General features: G+C 55.0%; 1 protein-coding gene across 2 annotated transcripts in view; it reads right to left on the reverse strand.

Moving 5' to 3' along the window:
* Positions 1,952 to 22,268, reverse strand: part of CAMKK1 (calcium/calmodulin dependent protein kinase kinase 1) — a 29,664-nt gene continuing 9,347 nt past the window's right edge. For both annotated transcript variants that reach the window (XM_018064433.1, XM_018064432.1), the window contains exons 4-16: positions 21,614 to 21,667; positions 21,164 to 21,215; positions 20,779 to 20,912; positions 20,296 to 20,332; positions 19,441 to 19,462; positions 17,576 to 17,664; positions 13,512 to 13,711; positions 11,614 to 11,667; positions 10,828 to 10,901; positions 8,896 to 8,983; positions 8,565 to 8,693; positions 6,235 to 6,338; positions 1,952 to 3,999 (exon numbers count right to left, since the gene is read on the reverse strand). In XM_018064433.1, the coding sequence (XP_017919922.1) occupies positions 3,927 to 3,999; positions 6,235 to 6,338; positions 8,565 to 8,693; positions 8,896 to 8,983; positions 10,828 to 10,901; positions 11,614 to 11,667; positions 13,512 to 13,711; positions 17,576 to 17,664; positions 19,441 to 19,462; positions 20,296 to 20,332; positions 20,779 to 20,912; positions 21,164 to 21,215; positions 21,614 to 21,667 (1,110 nt within the window). In that variant the 3' untranslated portion in view covers positions 1,952 to 3,926. The remainder of the gene's footprint in view (positions 4,000 to 6,234; positions 6,339 to 8,564; positions 8,694 to 8,895; positions 8,984 to 10,827; positions 10,902 to 11,613; positions 11,668 to 13,511; positions 13,712 to 17,575; positions 17,665 to 19,440; positions 19,463 to 20,295; positions 20,333 to 20,778; positions 20,913 to 21,163; positions 21,216 to 21,613; positions 21,668 to 22,268) is intronic.

The following is a 22,268-nucleotide window of genomic DNA, read 5'->3' on the forward strand; positions in this document are numbered from 1 at the left end:
CGGTTATGTGGATGTGCCAGTCTGTGTTTAGGGGAGTGATTCTAGAACCTGTAAACTGTTTATATCGGTCCCAGTATGTGTCTGGATGTTCCCTGGGAATACTGGGCCTCTCAGTGGCCCTGACCACCCAATCCTCTTCTCCTTCGGGCTGAGACCATATAGGATAATAGAGGTTGGGGGAGGAGAGACCAGGCACAGTGCCTGTGGAATTCCAAGCCCAAAGACATTCTCTGCAAAAAATCAGGACCTTCCAGAGTAAAGCTCGGACTTGCCCCAAGCCTTCAGCTGGGCACCGTGGCCTGGACTCACCTCCACCCTGTGGTTAGGCCTGGAAGTGCAACCCCTATCTCTGATTTTTCCTAGTTCTTGCTGGTGTGCAGGGCTCTTGGTTTTCCTGACAGCTGACATGGGAAGACCTGGGTAGGGGTAGGGGCAGGAGACCTGGGCTCTAGCCTGGCTTTTCCCTAACTCACGAGTGTGACTCTGAGCCTGTTTCCTGACCTTAGTATGCCACATAGAGTGGTTGTCCTCATGGCGAAATGACATCGCGGTCCAATTTAAAGCTCCTGGAACACATGACAAACTGGACTGTCAGACCCAGGCAGGAGATTTGGTGACCAGCGCTGGGGAGGAACCAGCCTGAGGATTTTTCCAACCGCAGAATAGGCCTTGGAGGGTGGGGCCAACAGTGATGAGCAAAGGCGGGGATGGGGGATGGCCACATCCGGGAGAAGTGAGTCTAAGGGTGAGTCTGAGGAGCCATGGGGAGCAAGGAGTGGCTGGAGAGGGGGTGCGTGGGGCACGGGTCAGGAGAGCATACAGGGAGGCCTTCAGGGCTGATGGAAATGGCCTCAAACGCCAGGCTGAGCGCTGTAGGGAGCTCAGAAGGGTTCTGAGAGGGGTGGGTGTGGCCAGGTGGGTACCCAAAGATCCCTGGGTGCTTGTAAGAGGATGGACTGGAGCATTGATCAAGGCCAGAGACCAGTGAGGAAGTGAGAGACGGTGGGTCCAAAATTGAGGGACGGAGTAGATCATTTTCTAAAAAAAATATGTATTGGCTGCCCCAGGTCTTAGCTGTGGCATGTGAACTCTTAGTTGTGGCTTGTGGGATCTAGCTCCCTGAACAGGGATCGAACCCACACCCTCTGCATTAGGAGGGGCAGCCTTGACCACTGGACCACCAGGGAGGTACCCCAGTGATGACTATTCTCATCATGGCTATGGAGAGGCCTCCTACGAGAGGGGAGCTGCTGGGTCCAAAACGCTGGTGAAAGTTGCTCAGTCATGTCCTACTCTTTTCGACCCCATGGACTGTAGAGTCCATGGAATTCTCCAGGCCAGAATACTGGAGTGGGTAGCCTTTCCCTTCTCCAGGTGATCTTCCTAACCCAGGGATCGAACCCACGTCACCTGCATTGCAGATGGATTCTTTACCACCTGAGCTACAAAGGAAGCCAAAAAGCTGGTACCAGGGCCCGAGGCTAAGGGGCACCAGGAGGACACTGGCCTGTGTCACAGGGGCTCCTGTGAGAGCCCACCTGGGACTTGAGCCCCATAAGGAGTAGCACTGGCTCCCCAGGAGCAGACTTTGGCCTCCCCGGGCCTCTGTGAAACAGGCAGGATGTCCTTAGGGGCTGCCAACGGGCTCCCAAACACCCTGTTCTTTCCAAGCAGGAGCCATAGGACCCACCAAGGAGACTGAGCCACATCCTGAACTGTAACCCCTCACTCTTCAAATCAATGCTCTCGGTGCGGCATTGGCGATATCGTGGTGGGAAGGAGCTGCCTTCCCAATCACCCCTCCCTCCAGCCCTCCAGCCTCCTCCACACTCAAGAGTTCCTCCCCGTTTTCCTACTCAGACCCCTGCAGAAAAGTTAGCAAAGCCAGCTGGTGAGAAAGAGCACATCCAGATGCAGAAAATGTACATACAAGTCTGTTTTTTTTTTTTTTAACTCAAGAAAGGGCTTTTATTGATTTTAACTCACTTCCTGGGAAGTTAATTTTTAAAACACTCTTATGGAGTTTATCCATCCCTTGTGCTACATTCAGAAACAATGATGCCAACCAAAACCCTCGGCAATGGGGTGAATATGGGCCCACTAGGAAGAAGTTGGGTCAACCCCAATGAAGCTGGGCCTACCCCCAATGAAGCTGGACCCACCCCAATGAAGCTGGGCCCACCTCCAATGAAGCTGGGCCCACCCCAAAGAAGCTGGGCCCCAGTGAAGCTAAGCCCACTGTGAGCCTGCAAGGTGGTGGTGGGGTGCCCTTGAAACCCCTACCCTCCAGGTCCCAGCACACAGATGCTGAAGGAAAACATGCTGCTCTGTGAATGGTCTCTCATGAACTCCATAAAAGTGTTCTGAAGAACAGTACCAAATCATCGTTTCAGCCCTGGGTTGCAATGACTTAGTGCAAAGGAGCAGGGAGAGACATGGACCCAGTGACAACGGGCCGCATTCTGCTCAGAGCCTTAAATAAACATAGAAAGTATATTACAGATGCATGTGCCAGTGCAAGACATGCTGTGTGCAGCAGATGGGCACACACGGGCGCGTGTGCGGAGAGCGACGCACACCCACAGGCACAGAGAACACGCGGGAGGCACCGTTCCTCCAGCCCCGCCTTCTTTCCTCTCAACAGAGCACTCCTGCCACACGAACCCAGTGCAGGCGACTGAAATCCCTTGTTTGGCTCATGTATTCAGGGCAGGCATCCGAGTCCTGCTTTATTTTCCTTCAGGGGGTCAGTCTCTTGAGCATTTGGTCAGTCCAAGGCCGAGCCGCCAGCCAGGCACTGATCCCAGAGAGAAGTCAGCTCCAGCTCTGAGCAGGTAGGATGATGACTGTCGGGGTGAGGCAGTAACGAAAGGCCCACCTCTCCGTGGGCAACTGCCTGCGTGCACACCCCACCAGGGTTAGGTCTCTAGCGCAGCCTCCAACCTGGGCAGTTGGTCCTTTGGGCGCTGGAATGTGAGGGCAGCTTCTGGGGCCAGATGGGGAGGCCCTCGCGGGACTGATGATCTGATTTCTGTGACTTTACCATCTGCAAGGCCACAGGCCTGTGAGCCCAGGGCCCTCGGTCAATGTCAGCCCTGGTGTCTTTCTGCAGCCGCAGCTCTAGGGAGCCACCGCGGGACAGAGGGAGAGGCAGGGAAGAGTGACGCTCTTGGTTCAGGCCTCTCTGCTCAAAGCCTCAACTTGGCCCCTTCTGCGGAGAGGGCTGAAACACGATCCAGGACGGTCAGTCCAATCCACTTGGTGGCCAAGCAATGGTGGGCACACTGGGGACCACCCACAGCTCATTAGGCGTTCCCAAGCAGGGCTGTGCACCTGGCTCCCCACCAGATGACAAACAAAAGATAACGAAAACGGAATCTGGATTCTCCAACATTGGCCCCAGCCCCAGCGAAGCCCAGGACTACCCACCAAGGACTCAGAGCCTCCACGCCAGTGTTCTCCGCAGACACGGGCTCCGACAGCGCCCCCCTGAGGTGGGCAGCGTGAGCCCCTCCTTGAGCGTGCGGCCGCTGAGCCACGCCCACCTGGCCTCTGCAGGCTTCCGGCTCGCCTTCTTGGTTTCCTGCCTCCTGCCCCTGGGCCTTGCCAACCGGCCGGGCTGGGTTTCTAAGGCACCACGGGCACCGAGCTTCCCCAAAGGATGAGTCCCGCCAGGGAGAGCCAGGACGAAGAGAAAGGCGTTGTGGGAGCCCTTACCCACCCCCTACACCCCAGGTGACACACATTCCGATCCTGTCCCTGGACACGTGCGCGCGGAGGTCATGCAGACGGGGGAGGAGGGCCGGGAGAGGGGCCACAGTCCTCAGCCCCCTGCCGGCAGGGGCGGCTGTTGGCATGAGGGCGGTGGGCCTTTGGAGGCGCGGGATGAGCGTGCTGCCGGGCGGCCCTGGGCGCATGCGGGGGGCTCAGGACGCAGCCTCGTCTTCTTGGACGCCGGGCAGCTCTGGGCTTTTGCCTCCTTCGCCAAACCCGTCTTTCCTGTTCAGGGGACACCAGGGGCAGAGGGACCTCAGAGGTCAGAACATACATGCAGGAGGACACGCTCATACACACTCATAGGCCTTTTTATCCACATCTCTCAAATCCCCCAAGCTCATCTCAGTCTCGCCACCCTGCATTGTGGTCCCTTGCTGGTTCCCCCACCCATAGTCTCAGCCCACAACCCTCCATGGCTCCCTATTGCTTGGAAAGGAAGTCTAGACTTCCCACCCTGACTTCTGGAGCCTTGCCAGATATGGCCTGGCTCAGGCCCCATGGTCCAGAGTAGAAGGGCTTTGGTTTTGCTTTTTGTTTTTTCACAGGATAGATTCTACCCATCAGCCTTGGGATTCTGTCCCATATTCAGTAGATTCTTGTTATCATCCTGATATCACCAACCCCCCCCCGCCAACAACCCCGTGCCAGGGCCTTAAAAAAAAAAAGATTAATAAATGAGTTTTGATATCTTTAAAAAGGATCCATCCCATTTAATTCTACTATAGAGTTATCCCAAAGCATAAAGAACACAGTCAATCAAGGATAAATGTTGGGACTCTGATGGGGTAAAACCTGCTTTTCAAAACTAAACCTGTGACATGTGTACATGCTGAGCTGTTTCAGTCTTGTCCAACTCTTTGAGACCCCATGCACCATAGCCCACCAGGCTCCTCTATCCATGGGCTTATCCAGGCAAGAATACTGGAATAGGTTGCCATGTCCTTCTCCAGGGGATCTTCCCAGCCCAGGGACTGAACCTGTGTCTCCTGCAGCTCCTGCATTGCAGGCCAGATTCCTTACCACTAAGCCACTGGGGAAGCCTGTGTCACAGAGTTAGAATTTTATAGCTAGGAAGTGTTAAGCCCCATCCTCTCACAGTCCAATGAAGGAACTGACCTGTCTCCCTACTAACGTGTCCATAAAAGAACAACGGCTGCCTTGCTCGGTTGTACCCTTGGCGTTCAGCCCTGTGCCAGTCACTGACCTGGGCTGGATGCATCCTTAGCCTGTGACTGGCCTGTCCCACCACCAGGGGGCGCTGAGTCATAGGCACTTAGCTAGAGACCAGATGTCCAGGTTTGCTTCTCTGGTCTTAGTTCTGTTGGCTGTCCAGGCATAATTAGCAATAGCTTGCTCTTTCACTCTCAAAGGTGGCTCCATTTGGATGGTAGACATATGGTCCCCTACACGAAACCCAATTCCAGCATTGTGGCCTGCAGATCCAGAGGAGGCCAAGGACTCCATCTCCCAGGCCTGGCCACTTCATGGGAACAAGCAATAAGCTCAGGACAGTCAAGGCCTCTCCCAGGCACCCCACGCAACCCTCCTTTGTCAAGAGGAGGGCACAAGGTTGGTACAGGAACCTCCCTGAGGGTTAGCAACCTTTGTCAGGGAGCAGACACCAGCTCGTCCACAATGATGGGACTCAATAGTCTGAAGAGCCCACTTATAAGAGGGCGGTCTTACACAAACAAAACCAACATCTGGGCCGCTGGATGGCACAGGCGAAACTGCCCCTTCCTGGGAGGCTGAGGTACGTGGACGGTGGCTGCTGCTCACCTCCCCAGGGAGCACGCCTCCCTGCAGCCTGTGAAGGGGCTGCGGGGAGGAGGGGCTGTGCCTCCCCACATGTTCTTCAGAGAAGGCGTGCTCCCCAAGGCCCAGGACCCCTCACTGCCTTCTCCCTGAGGGTCTCTGCACTCCAGCAGGGCTCGCTGGCACCCCAAATGGACTTATTTCAGTGGAAGAAGGCGGAAGTGCTGAGGACAGGGCTCACGGAGGTTTGGGGAACTGCTTTTCAGTCCTCTCCCAGGAGGTGGTGAATGCACAGGCCTGGCTCTCAGGAGGGAGCCTGCAGCCATGGGGGCTCCTCTTTCCTGGCCCGTCGTTGTCATTGGCCAGCCTGTCCTTACTTGCTGGATAAGCGTTTACAAAGTGCTGACTGGGCGCACAGCCTCAGCAATGACCAGAGATTGCACAGGCCACTCAGAAAAGCAAGCGAACACTTGCCCCGCCTCCAAGACAAGCCAGGCTTCTACAAAGAGCCAACCTGAGGCCTGTCTGGAAACCTCAACTAGGCTGCCAGGGGCTGAGAACGCAGGTGCAGGCGGGGCCCTGCTGTGAGGCCTGGCTGAATCCCCAGGCTCGGGGCTCAGCCTGGTGATGCTCAGAGTGACAGCCACAGCCCCCACCCCACCCCAGGGAGCTCCTGGCAGGCCTCAGCCCACCAGTACTTACGACAGTAAGCTTCCTGGGGCGGACATGGATCGCTCTTCCCTCCGTGCCTGGGGCTCGAATGGGTTGCCAAAGGAACGCTTTCTCAGCATGGACTTAACCAGGATCTGGGGAGGACGCGTCAGCATGAGGAACACAGGCCCCCAGGTTCGCAGACACACAGGCAGCCTCCACTCCCCTCCTCCAGACGGGGAGGTGGCTGGGTGGCTCTGCTGAGGTTCCCTTTCCTGGGGCAGGACCAGGAGAAGCATCCCAAGCAGAGGAAAGGGCAAGAGCATGGAGGGAAGGTGGTTGAAGGTGGATTCTGGAAACGGTGAGGAGCCTGGTGCGTGGGGGACACCAAGGCCAGTAGCAGACCAGGAAGGGTCTGGAACACCAGGCGGAGGGCACAGGAAGTGCAATAAGGAAATGCCTTCTGGCTGCGCAGGAAGGATGGAGTGGAAGAGAGGCTGTCCTGGGCTGCGCAGTGGTGTGGGGGGATATCGACAGGGGACAGGCCCCTATCCCTGGCTCTGTGACTTTGTCCCTCCTCCCGCTATAAGGACAGCTCCATCTCCCCTGCCCACGTGCACACAAACTCTCACACATGTGCATAGACCCAAGGCTGCCTTCATCTCTTCCTTCCTTCTTTCTATCAGCAAGTATTATACTGAGCGCCTACATATGCCAGACACTGTTCTAGGCCCAGGGGGCACACTGAGTCAAATATTCTTGCCCTCATGGAGCTTATTGCAGAAGGCAATGGCAACCCACTCCAGTGTTCTTGCCTGGAAAATCCCAGGGACGGAGGAGCCTGGTGGGCTGCCGTCTATGGGGTCGCACAGAGTTGGACACAACTGATGCGACTTAGCAGCAGCAGCAGCAGCATGGAGCTTATATTCTAGTTGCAGAGACAGGCAATAAATAAGACAGATAAGTAGAACATACGTTCATTAGTGGCAAGGGCTCAGGTGGAAAAAATAAAACAAGGAAGGGGGATAAAGTATGACAAAGAGGATGGAATTTTTGATAAGGGGGCCGGGAAGGGTCTCGTCTCACGACAAGATGACTCTGGAATGATGACCTGGAGGGAGTGAGGAAGCGGCTCTGTGGACACTGGGGCTGGAGTGTCCCAGTCAGAGGGAAAGGATGTTCAAAGGCACTGGGGCAGCAGCTTCCATGGTGCATGTTTGGAACCAAGAGAATGAAGGGAAGAGAGGAGGTTGGCAGGGAAAGGAGGGACAGGCAGGCCATGCAGGGTCTGAGCTGAGAAGTGACCTGACCCGGTCACCAGACCACCCTGGCTGCTGAGCTGAGCATTTACTGTAGGGGGCGGGGCAAGGGTGGAATCAGGGGTACAAGCCGGGAGGCAATTCCACTGGTTCAAGAGAGAGATGATGGTAGCTAAGACCAGGGATGTGGCAGTATGGACACTATGCTGCTGCTGCTGCTAAGTCACTTCAGTCGTGTCCGGCTCTATGCGACCCCATAGACGGCAGCCCACCAGGCTCCCCCATCCCTGGGATTCTCCAGGCAAGAACACTATGGGAGCTGCTAATTCCAGGGACTCCATACAGCCCCGGAGCTCTGTGGAGTGCAGGGACCTTTAGCCTGCTGGCCCTAGCTGGGCCTGGACCCAATAGGGAGGCATGAAGTGCACAGACCAGACCCCACCCCCGGCACAGGCCCCAGCTCGCTCTCCTGACATTGTGCTCACCCTGAATCACCACGAAACCTCAGCACAGGGCAGGCCATGACTCTCAGTGTCCTCTGCACGCGCCCCCCCACCACCGAAAAAAAAAAAAACAACAGACGGCCATCAGGGACTATGTTAATAACTTCCAACTGTTAAGGTGGAAGATGTCCAGAGGAGGATGAGAAAATCTAAAACTTGACAGGAGAGCGGGGGGAGCACACAGGTGGTGTCTGCCTGACGTGCGGGGGTCCCAGGGTCACTTCTCCAAATCAAAGGCATCCGAGGCCTTTCCCCTGTCATGTCCTTGGCACCTAGTCCAGTGCCTGGAAAATAGCAGAAGTTCAATAAACCTTAGGAAGGAAGGAAGGAAATGCTTCTCCAGTCGTGGTGAATGTTGACACTCAGCAAGGGCCAGTATATTTAAATCATTCACTCTCCTCACCACGCCTCCTGGTCTCTCTGCCATGAGACTGAATAGCGTGACCTTGTCCCCGTGGGTCTGCAGTGAAGCAGTGGCCTCGGGCCCAGCAACGAGGCTGGCCAACCAGGAAGCCGTCGGTCCCGTCATAGGGCCCAGCAAGGAGCAAGTCTCAGGTGGTGCCCACACCCGCCGCCAGGCCCTCCCAGGAGTTGGCGCCTTCTGCCCCCATCCACTTACCACTGTGGTCCAGCTGGGTATGAGCCTGACCGAGTTCTTCACCTCCTCCTCCGTCACCTCCACCACGCTGCAGTGCTCCTCCTCCGAGGGAAGGGGCTCCTCCCCATTCTTGGTCACCCAGGGGTGCAACTGTGGAGGAGAGGATAGGGAGGGTCAGGGCCACCGGTGATAGACACTGGCCAGCAAAGGACCCGGGCATTCCACCAGCAGTCCCCTTGAGGGTCCAAAGGCCACAAGCCCCAAGCCAGCACATACATGCCTCCAGTGTAAGTTTCCCCAAATAGGGGAGTCAAGGCCTGCATTCTGCGGCCCAGCCCCTCTGGTTCCCAACCTTGATGTCTGGCACCCCAATTCTCGTTTCAGGGTTCTTGTCTAGCATCTTCAGGATTAAGTCCTTGAGCTCTTCGCTGACCTTTGGCCTAAAGAAGAGGAAGGAAGGAGACGAGGGAGAGACAGCTGAAGGTCCTTTCCTTCCCACCTCTCCACCCTACCCTGCTCCGGGCTTCCCTGAATTGACACATGGCTCAGTGGTAAAGAACCCGCCTGCCAATGCAGGAGATGCCAGAGACGCGGGTTCGATTCCTGAGTCAGGAAGATCCCCCGCAGTAAGAAATGGCAACCCACTCCAGTATTCCTGGAAGATTCCATGGACAGAGGAGCCCGGCGGGCTACAGTCCATGGGGTCACAAAGAGTCAGACATGACTGAGCGCCCACACACAGGGCAGAAACGCTGCTGACCCTCAGGTCTCAGAGAGCAGGACAGGAGGGACGCCCCCAAGGCACCAAGGTGGAAGGAGTTTCAGAACAAGGGTACGGATAGCCTTCTGCCCTGAGTACGACGTAAAACAGTCACCCTCGGGGCAGAGGTCACAGGCACATAAACAGGCTCCCATGGGTGTTGGACAGCCGCCCGCAGAGGGCAGAGATGATGAGGATAATGTGAGAAGAGTTGCTTTATGAGACTCCAGGGGGCCTCAGCCGCACTCACCCAACCCCCATCTTCTCCTTTCCTCCACCAGGGAGGCAGCCAGGGAGGATACTCACTGGACAGAGAAGGAAACCAAGGCCCGCATCACCCCACCTCACCCCTACCACCCCGACCTCCGCACCAAGAGTGCAGGCAGGGCTGAGGCTCGTGGGGACGGGCGCAGGGCTCTGCCCAGGCTGCAGGCTTCACTGCTACTTAAACTCTTGGCAGAAGGAACCTACTCTTAGGACTATGACCTTGGCTCCCTCTGCTGGCCTAGATTCCTAATCCCTTTTAAAACTCCTGGGCTGGGGAGGATACACAGCAGGAGGAAGGGCGAGAAGACCAGCAGTCAGAGGAAAGGGACCGAAGCCAGTGCTGTGGGGGGTGCAGCTGGCGGGTGGGGAGCCATGTGGTGGGTGAACAGGGGGTGGGACCCGGGGGTCCTTGAATGCCCGGGTCAGGGCGCGCCTATTCTTGAAGCAGGAGATAGGGTGAGATGTGCTGCGCATTATAGGGTCACTCTGCCTGACCGTGGTGGTTGGACGAGGCGGAGGACTGAACCAGGTAGGAGGTGTACTTGGCAACAGAGCCAAAAGAAATGCAAGTGGTGGACTCACCAAGGCTTGGCGCCAGACAGGAAGTTTTGGGTGAGAGAGGGTAGGAGCACAGAGGACAGCTCCCAGGTTGGTTTCTGACCTGCCTGGGGCACTCTGAGCAAAAGGGCCCTAAAATGTGAATTACTAGGGTCCACAGGCCAGCTGCCATGGTAACCAGCATCTCTATCAGAACCATGAATGAGCACAGGGGCCTCTCCAAACAGTCCCTTTGGGCTCAGAGACCTCAGTTGCAAAGGGGGAAGGCGGAAGGAGTGGCTTCAAGTCCAAGGCCCACTGAGACTCCACTTTTCCATCTGTGAAATGGGGGAGTGCACTGGCGTCATGAAGCCCCCCCCACCCTGTGTGGAGAAGGTGGAAGTTCCCCGTGGGTGCAGGGTCTACGTGGGGGTGATGTCACTGATCTCATGGAGTCCTTCAGTGAAGGAGCAGATGAACATGTAGCCTGGGGTCATCCCTGCCCCACTCCTGACTCAGAGTTCCTGTCTGTACAAGGAGATCCGACCCAGGTGTCTGCGACCCTCTCACATCTCCCCCTATCTGCTCCCAGGGAGCAGCACCCCCACCTCCAGGTCAGCAGGCTGGGGCGGGGCCCTGGAAGGACAAAAGCTCTGCTAAGACTCAGACACGCCTCCCTGGGGGTGGGCGGGGCCTGTGGTGAACAACTGGACAACTCACTCCTCAGGGAACACGACGGCCTCGGTCTTGATCTTGCGGTGCAGGGCCAGGATGTAATCGTCGATGAACGGGCACTGCGGGGGGAGAGACAAAGGATGCAGGCCCAGCACCTCAGCCTACTGGGGGCAGCTCTGGGCTCCTCCCGAGATGGGGGTTGGGGGGCCTCATCAGGGCCTGGCCCACAGGAGATGCCCAACAAACGTGGACTGAATGAACGTGTCATGGAGGGAACCTGCCAGGGTAACAGCCACTCGCAGCAAGGCCTGCACAGCCGGGGCCTAAGGTTTGGGAACGTGCTCCCTGAGATTCCGTCCTGTGGCTCAGCATGGTCCCTGCTGTGGGAACACCTCTGGACAGGGATCTCAGCCATGTCAAGGTCGGGTGTCTGGCCTAACTCGGAGCAGGTGTCAAGGACAATTTGTTAAAAGAATGAAGGACTGAGTGAATTTGCGAATGAATGAATGAATGGCACCGACGGATAGAAGGACAGGGAGCACTCAGGCCGGAGTGGTGGTGAGACCACCGTCCAGCCTCCACGGGAGGTCTGCTGACCCAGGACTCCCGCACATGAATCCATCCCCTCAAGGGGACAAAGGGACATGAGAAAAATAGAAACGCCCCTTCTCCTTCCATCATTTCTGAGCTGAGTGGGCTCTTTCAAAGTCCCTTTACTTCAGGACACAAAGGCACAGCCTACATCTATCATGCATTCTGGCTCAGCTCGCCCAACCCATGGTACCAGGGGTGTGGGCCGGCCCCAGCTCTGCCAGCCCACCCAGCACTCACCTTCCCATAGACGAAGCAGTACAGCGTGACCCCTGTGGCCCACACGTCCAAGGCCTAGAAAGAAACAGTGCACATCAGGCCCCTAAGAGGAACAGACACACCCCTTGCTCATCCAGATCCAGTGGGCCATGGGAGAGGGCAAGCTGGAGGCCTCCTTCCCCAGTCATGTATCCACTCAACAAACACCCCCAGGCCCTTGTTCTTTGCCAGGCCCTGTGCCGAGCACTGGGGACATGGGAACGGCCAGAGCAGGGCCCCTGCTCTCCAGGGTTTCCAAGTCTCCTTGGAATGGGCCCAAACCAGACGTGTTTCCAACAGAACAGTGCAAAACCCACTTCGCCTACAAGGTCACATTTGCAGTACTTATAACACTGATGCACCCCAGAATATTGAATTTATACTTGCTAAACCAGCTCTGGCTTTGAGAAGTCATCCCTCTCGCGATGATCCACCGGAGAAGCCACCATCCACCTTTCTGACACCAGAACAGCCTCTGGTCCTCAGTCACCTCCACAACCCCTCGGGGCTCCCCTGCACCCTGGATTCGAATGTGCCCTGTCTCTACAAGTTCCCGCTTCTGGAGCCCCACTTCCTCTTCTCATATCCACTTTCTCTCTTATGTAAGTGATCCTCAAATCTCTACCTACACATTCCTGCCACCGATGCCTCATCTGAATCCAATCAGGCAACACCGGACAAACGCAAACTGATGTCATTCTGCAAAATAACAGGCCTGTTCCTTCACAAATGCCAAGGCCAAGCCACTCTTCCAGATTAAAGGGCCCCAAAGAGGCAGGACAAGTGAATGCAGTAACTGACCCAGGATTGGATCCTGAACCAGAAAACGAAAAGGCATTAAAGGACGCAGGATGGGGGTAACTGATGAAATCTGAGTAAGGTCGCTTAGGTAACAGTCTTTTATTGATCATAAATGTCCTGACTTTCATAACTGTACTGAGGTTATGTAACAGAATGTCCTTGTTCTCAGAAAACATCCCTGGCAGTATTTAGCCATAAAGGGGGGATAATGTCTACATCTTCCACAAATACAGGGAGAAACAGTGAAAAGGAAATGGGATAAAATGACCTATATGGGAATGACCTAGTACGTGTATATGTATAATTGATTCACTTTGCTGCACACTTGAAACTAACACAACATTGTAAATAAATTCTACTCCGATAAAAATTAATAAAAATTTAAAAAATCTCTATTTACAGCCCTCTCTTGACCTCCATATCGACACACATGTCCAAACTCCTTTTCCATTTCCTCCATGGCAGAACCACAGGGGGGCCAGCCAGCACTCCACAGGGGGCAGCAGGATGTGTGCCCGGGGACACGCAGAATCACAGCCTCTGCTCAGAAAGCTTTGCCACTGCCTCTGTCATTTAGGACCAAGCCCAAACTCCAGACCGTCTAAACTCTGCCCAAATGCCACTGCAGCCCTCAGTTCTCTGGTATGTTCTCTGGACCCCACCTCCTGTAAATTCTTCCCATTCTTTAAGGCCTAGTTCAAATACTGCCATAGCCCAAGAAGTCAGGGGAGCCTCCGACATCCCCCTAGACAGGAGCTCTCCTGTCCTTTCACCATGACCAGAGGGCAGGGAGCTGGCCATCTGAGCTCTAACTGCTCCACATCCTAGCCCAGAACTCAGCACAGAGCAGCTAGTGGGAAATTTCTGCAGGGGGCGATTGTGCCGGAGAATGAGAAGAGACCCAAGCTGGGGTTCTTGTTGGACTCCAGGAAAAGGCAAACCTGGGGGAGAGGGCCATGTTTGGTGCTCACTCCTGAGACACGAGGACCCTGGCTCCCCCAGATTGGACATGGGATGGCATGACATGCTCTCCCACCCCTCCATCTAGACCCCAACCCAGACCAGACCCTGGGGGCCACCTTTCCACTGAAGCTCTGGCCGGAGTCAGAAATGGCCTCGGGGGCCATGAACGCTGGGGTCCCAGCCGTGCTGGACAGCCGAGCGTCGTTCCCCTCGAACTGGTTGCTGACGCCGAAGTCAGCAATCTTCACGTGCCCGTCATCACCCAGCAGCAGGTTGGACGGCTTGATGTCCCTGTGGATGATCTTCTGGTAGTGCACTGCAGAGAGAGGCAGCTCGAGCGTCGGACTGGGGCCCCTTCACCCAAAACTGCCCCCTCGGCCCTCGCCTGGCCCTGGAGGCGGCCTCAAACCCCAGGAGAGAAGCAGCTGGGACTTCCTGGCCCCTGCACACACTCGTCTCATGAGGACCTCGGAAGAGGATGTCAGGGCCCCCTGCTCAGCTGTGCAGTGAAGACACTAACTCAGGCTATTGGTAATAGAGCCAAGCCTGGACTCCTAGGAATCTTGGGACTCCAAGCCCGGTGCTCTCTCCATGGCAGTCAAGGCCCCTGCCATTGAGTGGACATCAAAGGAAACTGGGGGAAGAGGGTCTCCATAGGCCTTGCCTGGGGCCGCCCCCACCCCATGTGAGTGCTGTCTGCAGGCTCAAAGCCCATCAGAATTTTTCCATACTTTGGGACTTCCCTGGTGGCCTAGTGGCTAAGACCCTATGTTCGCAATGCAAGGAGCCCAGGTTCGATCCCTGGTCAGGGAACTAGATCCCACATGCCACGACTAAGAGTTTGTATGCTGCAACTAAAAGGTCCTGCATGCCACACGAAGACTGAGGATGCTGTGTGTCACAACTAAGACCTCGCGCAGCTAAACAAATCAATTAAACAAACAAACCTGCCTCCAGTTCCATCCCCTACCCAGCCTGTCACAGCTGCCACTGCTTCTTGGACTGAGAGTAGGCTTGTGGGATGTCCTGCAGAGCCCTCAGCCCTGGGACTCTGGGCCAATGGGGTTTTGGAGAGGGAGGGCATGCCAGGCCTTGGGACCTCCAGGATGAACATGGCTGGGATAATGGCACCTTCTCTAGTAGGCTGAGTGCCCACCCTGCTTCCTGGGTCCAGCACTGCTGGGAAAAGACAAGCAGCTCAGACTGAGATGACCAGAGATGTCCCAGCAGAGAAAAGGCACTGACTTCACCCACAGCCATGCACTTATGAGCTCGCCACTCAGCAGATACCTTCCCCTGGACCAACACATCCCGGGATGATGGAGACAAGGGAAGATGGAACAGGAAGGAGGGCAGGGGAGGGGAGAGGAGAAGGAGAGGGTGGCTGGGGGCGGGGGGCAGAAGGAGTCAGGGTCATATAATACTAACACCAGAGGGGCTTCCCTGGTGGCTCAGCGGTAAAGAATCTGACTGTCAGTGCAGGAGACACAGGTTCGATTCCTAATCCAGGAAGATCCCACATGCCGCAGTGCAACTAAGCCCGTGTGCTGCAAATATCGAGCCTGGTGCTCTAGAGCCTGGGGGCCACAGCCACTGAAGCCCACGCACCTGGAGGCCCTCGACCCACAAGAGAAGCCACCGCAATGAGAAGCCCGCACACCGCAACTACAGAGCAGCCTGCGCTCATGGCAACTAGAGAAAACCCCAGGCAGCAACCAAGACCCAGCACAGCCAGAAACAAATACATAAATAAAAGTGATTTTAGAAAAAGAATTAAAAAGAGTGTAACAACAGAACCCACGACACTACAGCACTCTCCTCCTTTGTGTCAGGTCCACATGAAGCATTTGACACACAGCCATTCGAGCATGGGGCTCAGGAGGCTCTGTATTTGACCATGGAAAGTGGGCTCAAATTCTAGCCTCTCCCAAATTGTAGCCTCTCCCTTGAATTCTCAGCTCTTTATCCAAATGGGCATCCTGAAGACATCGCAATATATATCCCAATATTTCTCGGTCACATTTTTGTTTTATGGCTGTACTATGCAGCGTGCAGGATCTTAGTCCCCGGACCAGGGATCAAATCCATGCCCCCTGCATTGGGAGCATGGAGTCTTAGCCACTGGAGCATTAGGGAAGTCCCTCAAACACATATTTAATTCAGAACTTGACCTTTCTATCTGCAATCACCATCCAACAAACAACCCTGTTCCTTGTCTAGTCCTTCCCATTTGGTTAATGGCCATACTACCAGTTGCTCAACCAAAAACCCCTCTTTCCTTCAACTCTCACATCCAGTTCATCAGCAAGTCCTACAAGGTGGACCTCTCAGGTATATTCCAGACCCGACTGCTTCTCCCACCTGCACAGCTGCGCTGGCCCCGTCTGCGAGAGTCAGGCCTGAGCCTCCCAGAGCACAAGGAGCCTCAACTCCCCCTTCTCAGGCATGGAATCACAAGGTGGGCCTTCAGCACCCCGTGTCTCCATTTGTCTGCCTGTCCAGCCCCTGGTGCTGTCCTATCCACTCCAGAAAGCCCTTCGTCGACCGTGATTAGCTAGGTCTTGATGAGGCTTTACCCAAGAGTCAGATGGGATCAGCTTGGCTTTTTTTTTTTGCAGAGAGAGGATGAGAGACAACAGGCCGAGGACAGGAAGTGGGTGGAAGCCAAGCTGGTGTAGAGTTGTGTCTGCCGCAACCACACCAGGCTGAAATGCCCTCCTCTCACACTTCAGAGCCCTTGTAGGGACTTTCTGCAAAGCTCTCTTTCTCTGTGCCTCAGTTTCTCCATATGTACAAAGACAGCATTAACATGAAGGCACTGGAGTGGCTCAAATGAGATAGACATTTGCTGCAGGTCAAACCTCAGCTGGCCCTCACCTGATCCCCTAGGGAGAGAAGATGCTTCTGATAAAGCAAGCTGAGGTTTCAGAGGGGGGATGTATCCCACTCCCCAAACCAGGCCAGGACTCTAGGTGCGTGCAGGCCCCCTTCTCCCTATGACCAGAGAGTCACCCAGTGCTGGCCACCCCAGCTCCTTCACATCTGCTCCCCACTGCCGCAGCCCTAATCCAGGACTCACCATCTGTCACTTGGGCTGCAAAACCAGCCTCCTCCCTAACCAGTTGGCCGCCTCTTGCCCTCCATCCAGCCGCCACACAGCTGCCAGACAGAGCTTTCTAAGACACAAATCCGATCACTCCTCTCCCCTGCTCAAAGCCCTCTAGGTCTCACAAGGCTGACAGGATGAAATCATGAAAGTCCTTTGCAGAGACATTCCCAGCCCTCGAGGTGTGGCTTGGTCAGTTGCTTCCAGCATCATCTTTCCCCGTCCCTGGCTCCCTGGTTAGACTCAACCAAACTGAACTCCCCCTTCTCAGATAGTACATGCCTACTCCCCTCTATGCTGCTGCCACGTGGTACACCCTCCCACCATGCCTCAAACTGGCCAGTGAACTCCTATTCATCTTTCAGAACCCTGCTCATAAGTGGTCTCCTCTAGGAAGCCTCCCTTGGTCCCTTAGTGCTCTGACAGCTGCTGTGTTTCCCCAGCCTTGGCAAGCACTGCTTAGGTTCCTGTCTCTCCCACTAGGCTGCGAGATCCTTGAGATCTCTTCTGGGTCTTTGACATCTACATGCCCCCAACTGGCATTTACTAGGTACCCATAAATGGACAAATGAATGAATAAATGAATTCCAGACAGAGGCCAAGCTAACATCACCTGAAGAGGAGGTGATGCTGAGCCTGAAGGTAATGCTCAACCTGGAGGCTGAGCTCTCCATCACCTTAGGGCGCCTTACAATAAACCTACTCTGCTACCACCCACTGGTTCCATGCCAGGACTGACTCTTCCTTGAGCAGCTGGACACAAACTCCTTCCCACAGCTCTTGATGCCCTGTGAAAGGCTAAGCGTGAGATACAGGACGAACATCCACCTATGCGGTAATAAGCAGGCTCCCAGAAGGACCTGGCGCATGCCCAGTGAAATCTGCCGCTACCCTACCTGTTCAGGACGTTTCGGCCCCGCCCACCGGCCCATTGACCCGCCCCCAGCTGAAGATGATTGGCAGACCGACACTGACTGACAGGAACGGCTCAGAGCCGCTCAGCCTGGGCTCCAGCCTTTCACGTGTGCCCCTCTCGGGTCCCCAGCCCAGGGGGGCAGGCAGCCCCTCACTCACAGTACTCAAGGCCCAGGATGATGTCCCTCAGGTAGAGGCGAGCTTGCTCCTCGGGGAAGGGCTTGTCGCAGGGTACTTCCATGACTGGCCTGTCGGGAGGGCGGGGCAGGGGAGGGGGGCTGTTTAGCTGGAATTAGGATGAGCAAAGGCAGATGGCAGGTTCCCCTTCACTGGGCCCTACAAACTCCCTGGGACCTTTCAGGAGCCCTCTAAGCTCGATGGGTCCCTGGAACACAAGATAGTAGCTTTTTCTCTCATATAAATAAAATTTGAAAATACACATAGATGCAAATATCCCTTTTCAATCATTACAATTTCAAATTATCTTTACCTTACTTCTGATTGGCTCAGTATGTCTTCTTCTAAGTGCTTAATTATCAACAATCAGACAGTTGCAAAGATTCCATTTACAGCTGTGTTTTTCAAACTATAGGTCCAGGATCAAGAAGGTCATGAACTCAATTTAGTGGGTGGCTACCGCTTTTTCTTTTTTTTCTAATAAAGTCCTATATACTAAGTATATCACATGTAATAAGGATATATACTGTTTTAGAAAACTTTGGTTTCAGTCCTGGAGAAGGTAAATGGCAACCCACTCCAGTATTCTTGCCTGGAAAATCCCACGGACGGAAGGCTACAGTCCATGGGGGTCGCAAAGAGTCGGACACGACTGAGTGACATTTACTTTTACAGATATGAATGGCAATGTAAAACCTTATTTCTTACTTGGAACAGAGTTCAAAAATGCTGAAAGCCCCTGAGTCTTAAAGGACACATTCCCTGCCTCTTCCCAGAACTGGTCTTTAGAGCCTCCCAGACAGAGAGACAAGTCACAGCCTGTATTCAAGACCTTAGTGGTTAAGGAGCCCAGTCCACCGAGCCCTGCACCCACTACTCCCTGTCTGGGGCTCTGCACATACCCTGAGAAGGGCAGACAAGGCAGACATGAGTTCAGTTCAGTTCAGTTCAGTCGCTCAGTTGTGTCCGACTCTGCAACCCCATGAATCGCAGCACGCCAGGCCTCCATGTCCATCACCATCTCCTGGAGCTCACCCAGACTCACGTCCATCAAGTCGGTGATGCCATCCAGCCATCTCATCCTGGGTCATCCCCTTCTCCTCCTGCCCCCAATCCCTCCCAGCATCAGAGTCTTTTCCAATGAGTCAACTCTTCACATGAGGTGTTCAAAGTACTGGAGCTTCAGCTTTAGCATCATTCCTTCCAAAGAAATCCCAGGGTTGATCTCCTTCAGAATGGACTGGTTGGATCTCCTTGCAGTCCAAGGGACTCTCAAGAGTCTTCTCCAACACCACAGTTCAAAAGCATCAATTCTTCGGCGCTCAGCCTTCTTCACAGTCCAAGTTAGAACCCTAGATTTCATTAGTGACTCGCTGTGTGACTTTGAGCAAGCCATTTACCCTCTCTGAACCTCAGCTTCCCTTCTTGCAAAAGGGAGTGAATGGAGTCCCAGCTACCTAGCTCACAAAACGTGTAAAGCGGAAAGAGCTCTTCTGTGATCTGAGTACAGGTGGGAGTTGAGCTTCATCTCTATACTTCTCCTTTCTTCTCTCGCACTGTCATCAAAATCCTCTTCCAGTTCTTCAAGGCCTGGCTGGAAGTCCACCCCCTCTTCCTGAGGCCTCCCTGACTATTCCAGCCTCACTGACCCCACCAGCCTTCAAAGAATCACCGTCTTCATCTCTCATTTCCCACCCATTTCCCCCACACCACCCCCTGAACCCAGACCACAGCTCCCTAAGGACAGAGCCTGGGCCTCTTTCTTTCACTAGAGTAGCTGACCCTGGATTAGGGATATGGGGAGGGAAAGGAAAACCTATCCTGCCTGAACGCGATGGGGAACTTACCCCTTTCTCAGGAGGTCAAACACTGAAAGAAAAGAGAAGAAAAGAAGAGTAGGTAAGTTGCAGCCAGGCTGAAAACACAGCTGATGCCAAGATCCCTGCCCCTTCTGGAGGGTGGGAGAGGGGGCAGGCATCCAGGCATACTTGAGGGAGAGACAGGAGAGGGGTCCCAGGGTATCAGAGAAGATAAATGGCTGAGAACGGGTCTACTATGAACTTGCCTCACTGGAACCTTAGGTGCCGAGTGAGGAGCATCATCACGAACCCCTTTAACAGGGGAAACTGAGTCTCAGAGAAGGGGCAGGTAGGAGAGGGAGTGGAGGCTAAAGCCTTGGCCTCTAACTCCTAAGCCTGTGTTTCTTCTGGCCCATTCCCTGAAAGCCTCTAAGCCCAACCCTGAATCAAGCACCAGGAACTTAAATAACAGCATCAGTATTACTATTACTAACAACAATAGCTAATGTGTCTTGCATGTAATAACTCATTTACTTCTCACATCAACCCTATTATGTAGATACCATTACTACCCCCATTTTACAGGTGAGGAAACTGAGGCATGGAGTTATCAGATAGGGCCTGGGAACACACATCACATAGCCTGCTTCTTGTATCTGCCTGATCCACTGTCTCTCCGATCAGTGGCGTGGGGGTTTGGGAACACTGGTTGACTCTACTTGGATATCCTGAGTCTGGCTCAGCAGGGCTGGGGAGAGAATCTGGGGCTTGAAAACATGTCTTTCCTCCCTGTCCCCAGGAGGTCAGTGCATTTCACAAGGCCCATCTGAAGGTCAAGTGTGTCCCTGGGGAGCCTTTGGACCCACCCGGGTAAGCTACTTTGGGATGAGCTGGGTCACTCACCCAAATAGAGATTGTCCTCAGCTGGGTCATCCAAGACCTGGTGAGAAGGAGCAGACATGAGGGTGGGACTTGGGGAGGCTTGGGATAGGGGTGCTTGCCAGCCCCAGGACCCACCGTGTGCTCTGCAACCAGCCCAGATGATGGAGCAGGGACTGTGCCAGCACAAAGCTAATGAGGCATCAGAAACCACTGGCCCTTGCCCCTGGTCCACCACACAGCACCCTGTCCCACCACATGGCACCCTGTCCCTCTCCCCTTCTGCCATGGGGCTTACTTCTTACCTCTGGAGCAGCTTGTCCCCCTCCATGAGAACCTGAGAACATTCCAGAGCAGCCTCACCTGACCCCAGAAACCTCCTGGCCAACCCTATCCCAGTTCTGGCCCTGCCCTTGGCACACCCCCCCTTGGCAAAATCCCTGGGTCTATGCCAGGTGTCCCCTGCACCAAGGGCTACTCCACAGGCCTCACCGGCTCACTACCTACCTCGATCAGCTTGACCACATTCACGTGGTCCAGCTTCTTCAGAATGGCAATCTCCTGGTACACCCGCTCCAGGGGCAGCAGCTGCTTGGCTGGGCCTCCCTGGGCAGCCTGGGACCCTCTGGGGGGAGGCCGACCTGTGACCCAGAACAGGAGTCCAGCCTGTCACAGGAGGCTGGGCCTCACCACAGCCCTGCAACCAGCCTCAAGCAAGAATCTTACAAGACCTTGGCCTTGGCCTCAACCCACCAAGCACAGTCCCACCACCAGGCCTTTGCTCACTCTCTGCCTGTCCACCCCCAGTCCTAACGAAACTAGCCTCCGAGGCCTCCTCCTCCTCCGCCCCCAGGCCAGGAGCTCCCATGCACAGGACCAGACAGATACGCACGTGGGAAGCCGTACTGCTTCAGTAACTTCTTCTTGGAAAGAACTTTCATGGCCTGAGGAGGGAGGGGCAGAGATGTCACTTACGTGGAGCCACCAGGAACTAGAACAGGCTGGTTACATGTGAACTGAGGTCCAGAAAGGCTCATGGGCACGTGGCACTGAGCGTGTGGACTGGCTGCAGTTACACTGAGTTGGGAGATGGCCATGACTGAACCTTAGGCCTTACCCCTGTTTCCCATAACAACTTTCTGGAGCTCTCCCCTCAGAGGCATCCAGCCTCTGCTTGCATATTCCCAGGGTCAAGAAGCTCATTCCCTTTGCATTCCGCTAGGGACAGGGAGATTACTCCCTTCACAGGCAGCCTTGTCCACCGTCTTGGCACAGCTTCTGCCCACCTCCAAGTCTTCCAGAGCCCAGTGTAGGCGACACCTCCCTCCTTCCCCAGACTTACATAGTGCCTGTCTTCACTTTCGTTGTAGGCCAGCCTCACCACGCCGTAGGCACCCTGCAAAGAGGCATAGGTCAGCCCCTGCTGGACAGGGCAGCCTACCCCAGGACTAGGGGGAGAGGAGAAGGGGAGCCTGAACTGCCCCTGCCCCCCATCTCCTCCCACATCCCATCTCCACCCTGGCCTCCAGTGGGCATAAATTTCAGGTAGGCAAGGAGAGGGCTCCATGCCCTGGTCACTGCCCTTGCTGGGCTCAGCACAGCTCTATGCCTTCCCCAGTCCCCTCCATCAGACTCTGGGGAGAACTTCCCCAGTGGTTCAGTGGTTAAGAATCTACCTGCCAATGCAAGGGACAAGGGTTCGATCCTTGGTCCAGGAAGATTTCACATGCCATGGGGCCACTAAGCCCATGCACCGCAACTACTGCGCCCACACTCTGGCGCCTGTGAGCCCCAGCTACTGAAGCCCGTGAGCCTAGATCCATGATCAATATCAAGAAAAGCTGCCGCAATGAGAAACCCATGCCCTGCGACAAAGAGTAGCCCCTGCTCACCGCGACTAGAGAAAGCCCATGCAGCAAGGAAGACCCAGGACAGTCAATAAATATATAAACGTATGAAACTCCAGGGAGTCAGGAATCAAGAATTATCTCCCATCC

The sequence above is a fragment of the Capra hircus genome, chromosome 19 (assembly GCF_001704415.2).
Source record: "Capra hircus breed San Clemente chromosome 19, ASM170441v1, whole genome shotgun sequence".
Classification (NCBI taxonomy): domain Eukaryota; kingdom Metazoa; phylum Chordata; class Mammalia; order Artiodactyla; family Bovidae; genus Capra; species Capra hircus.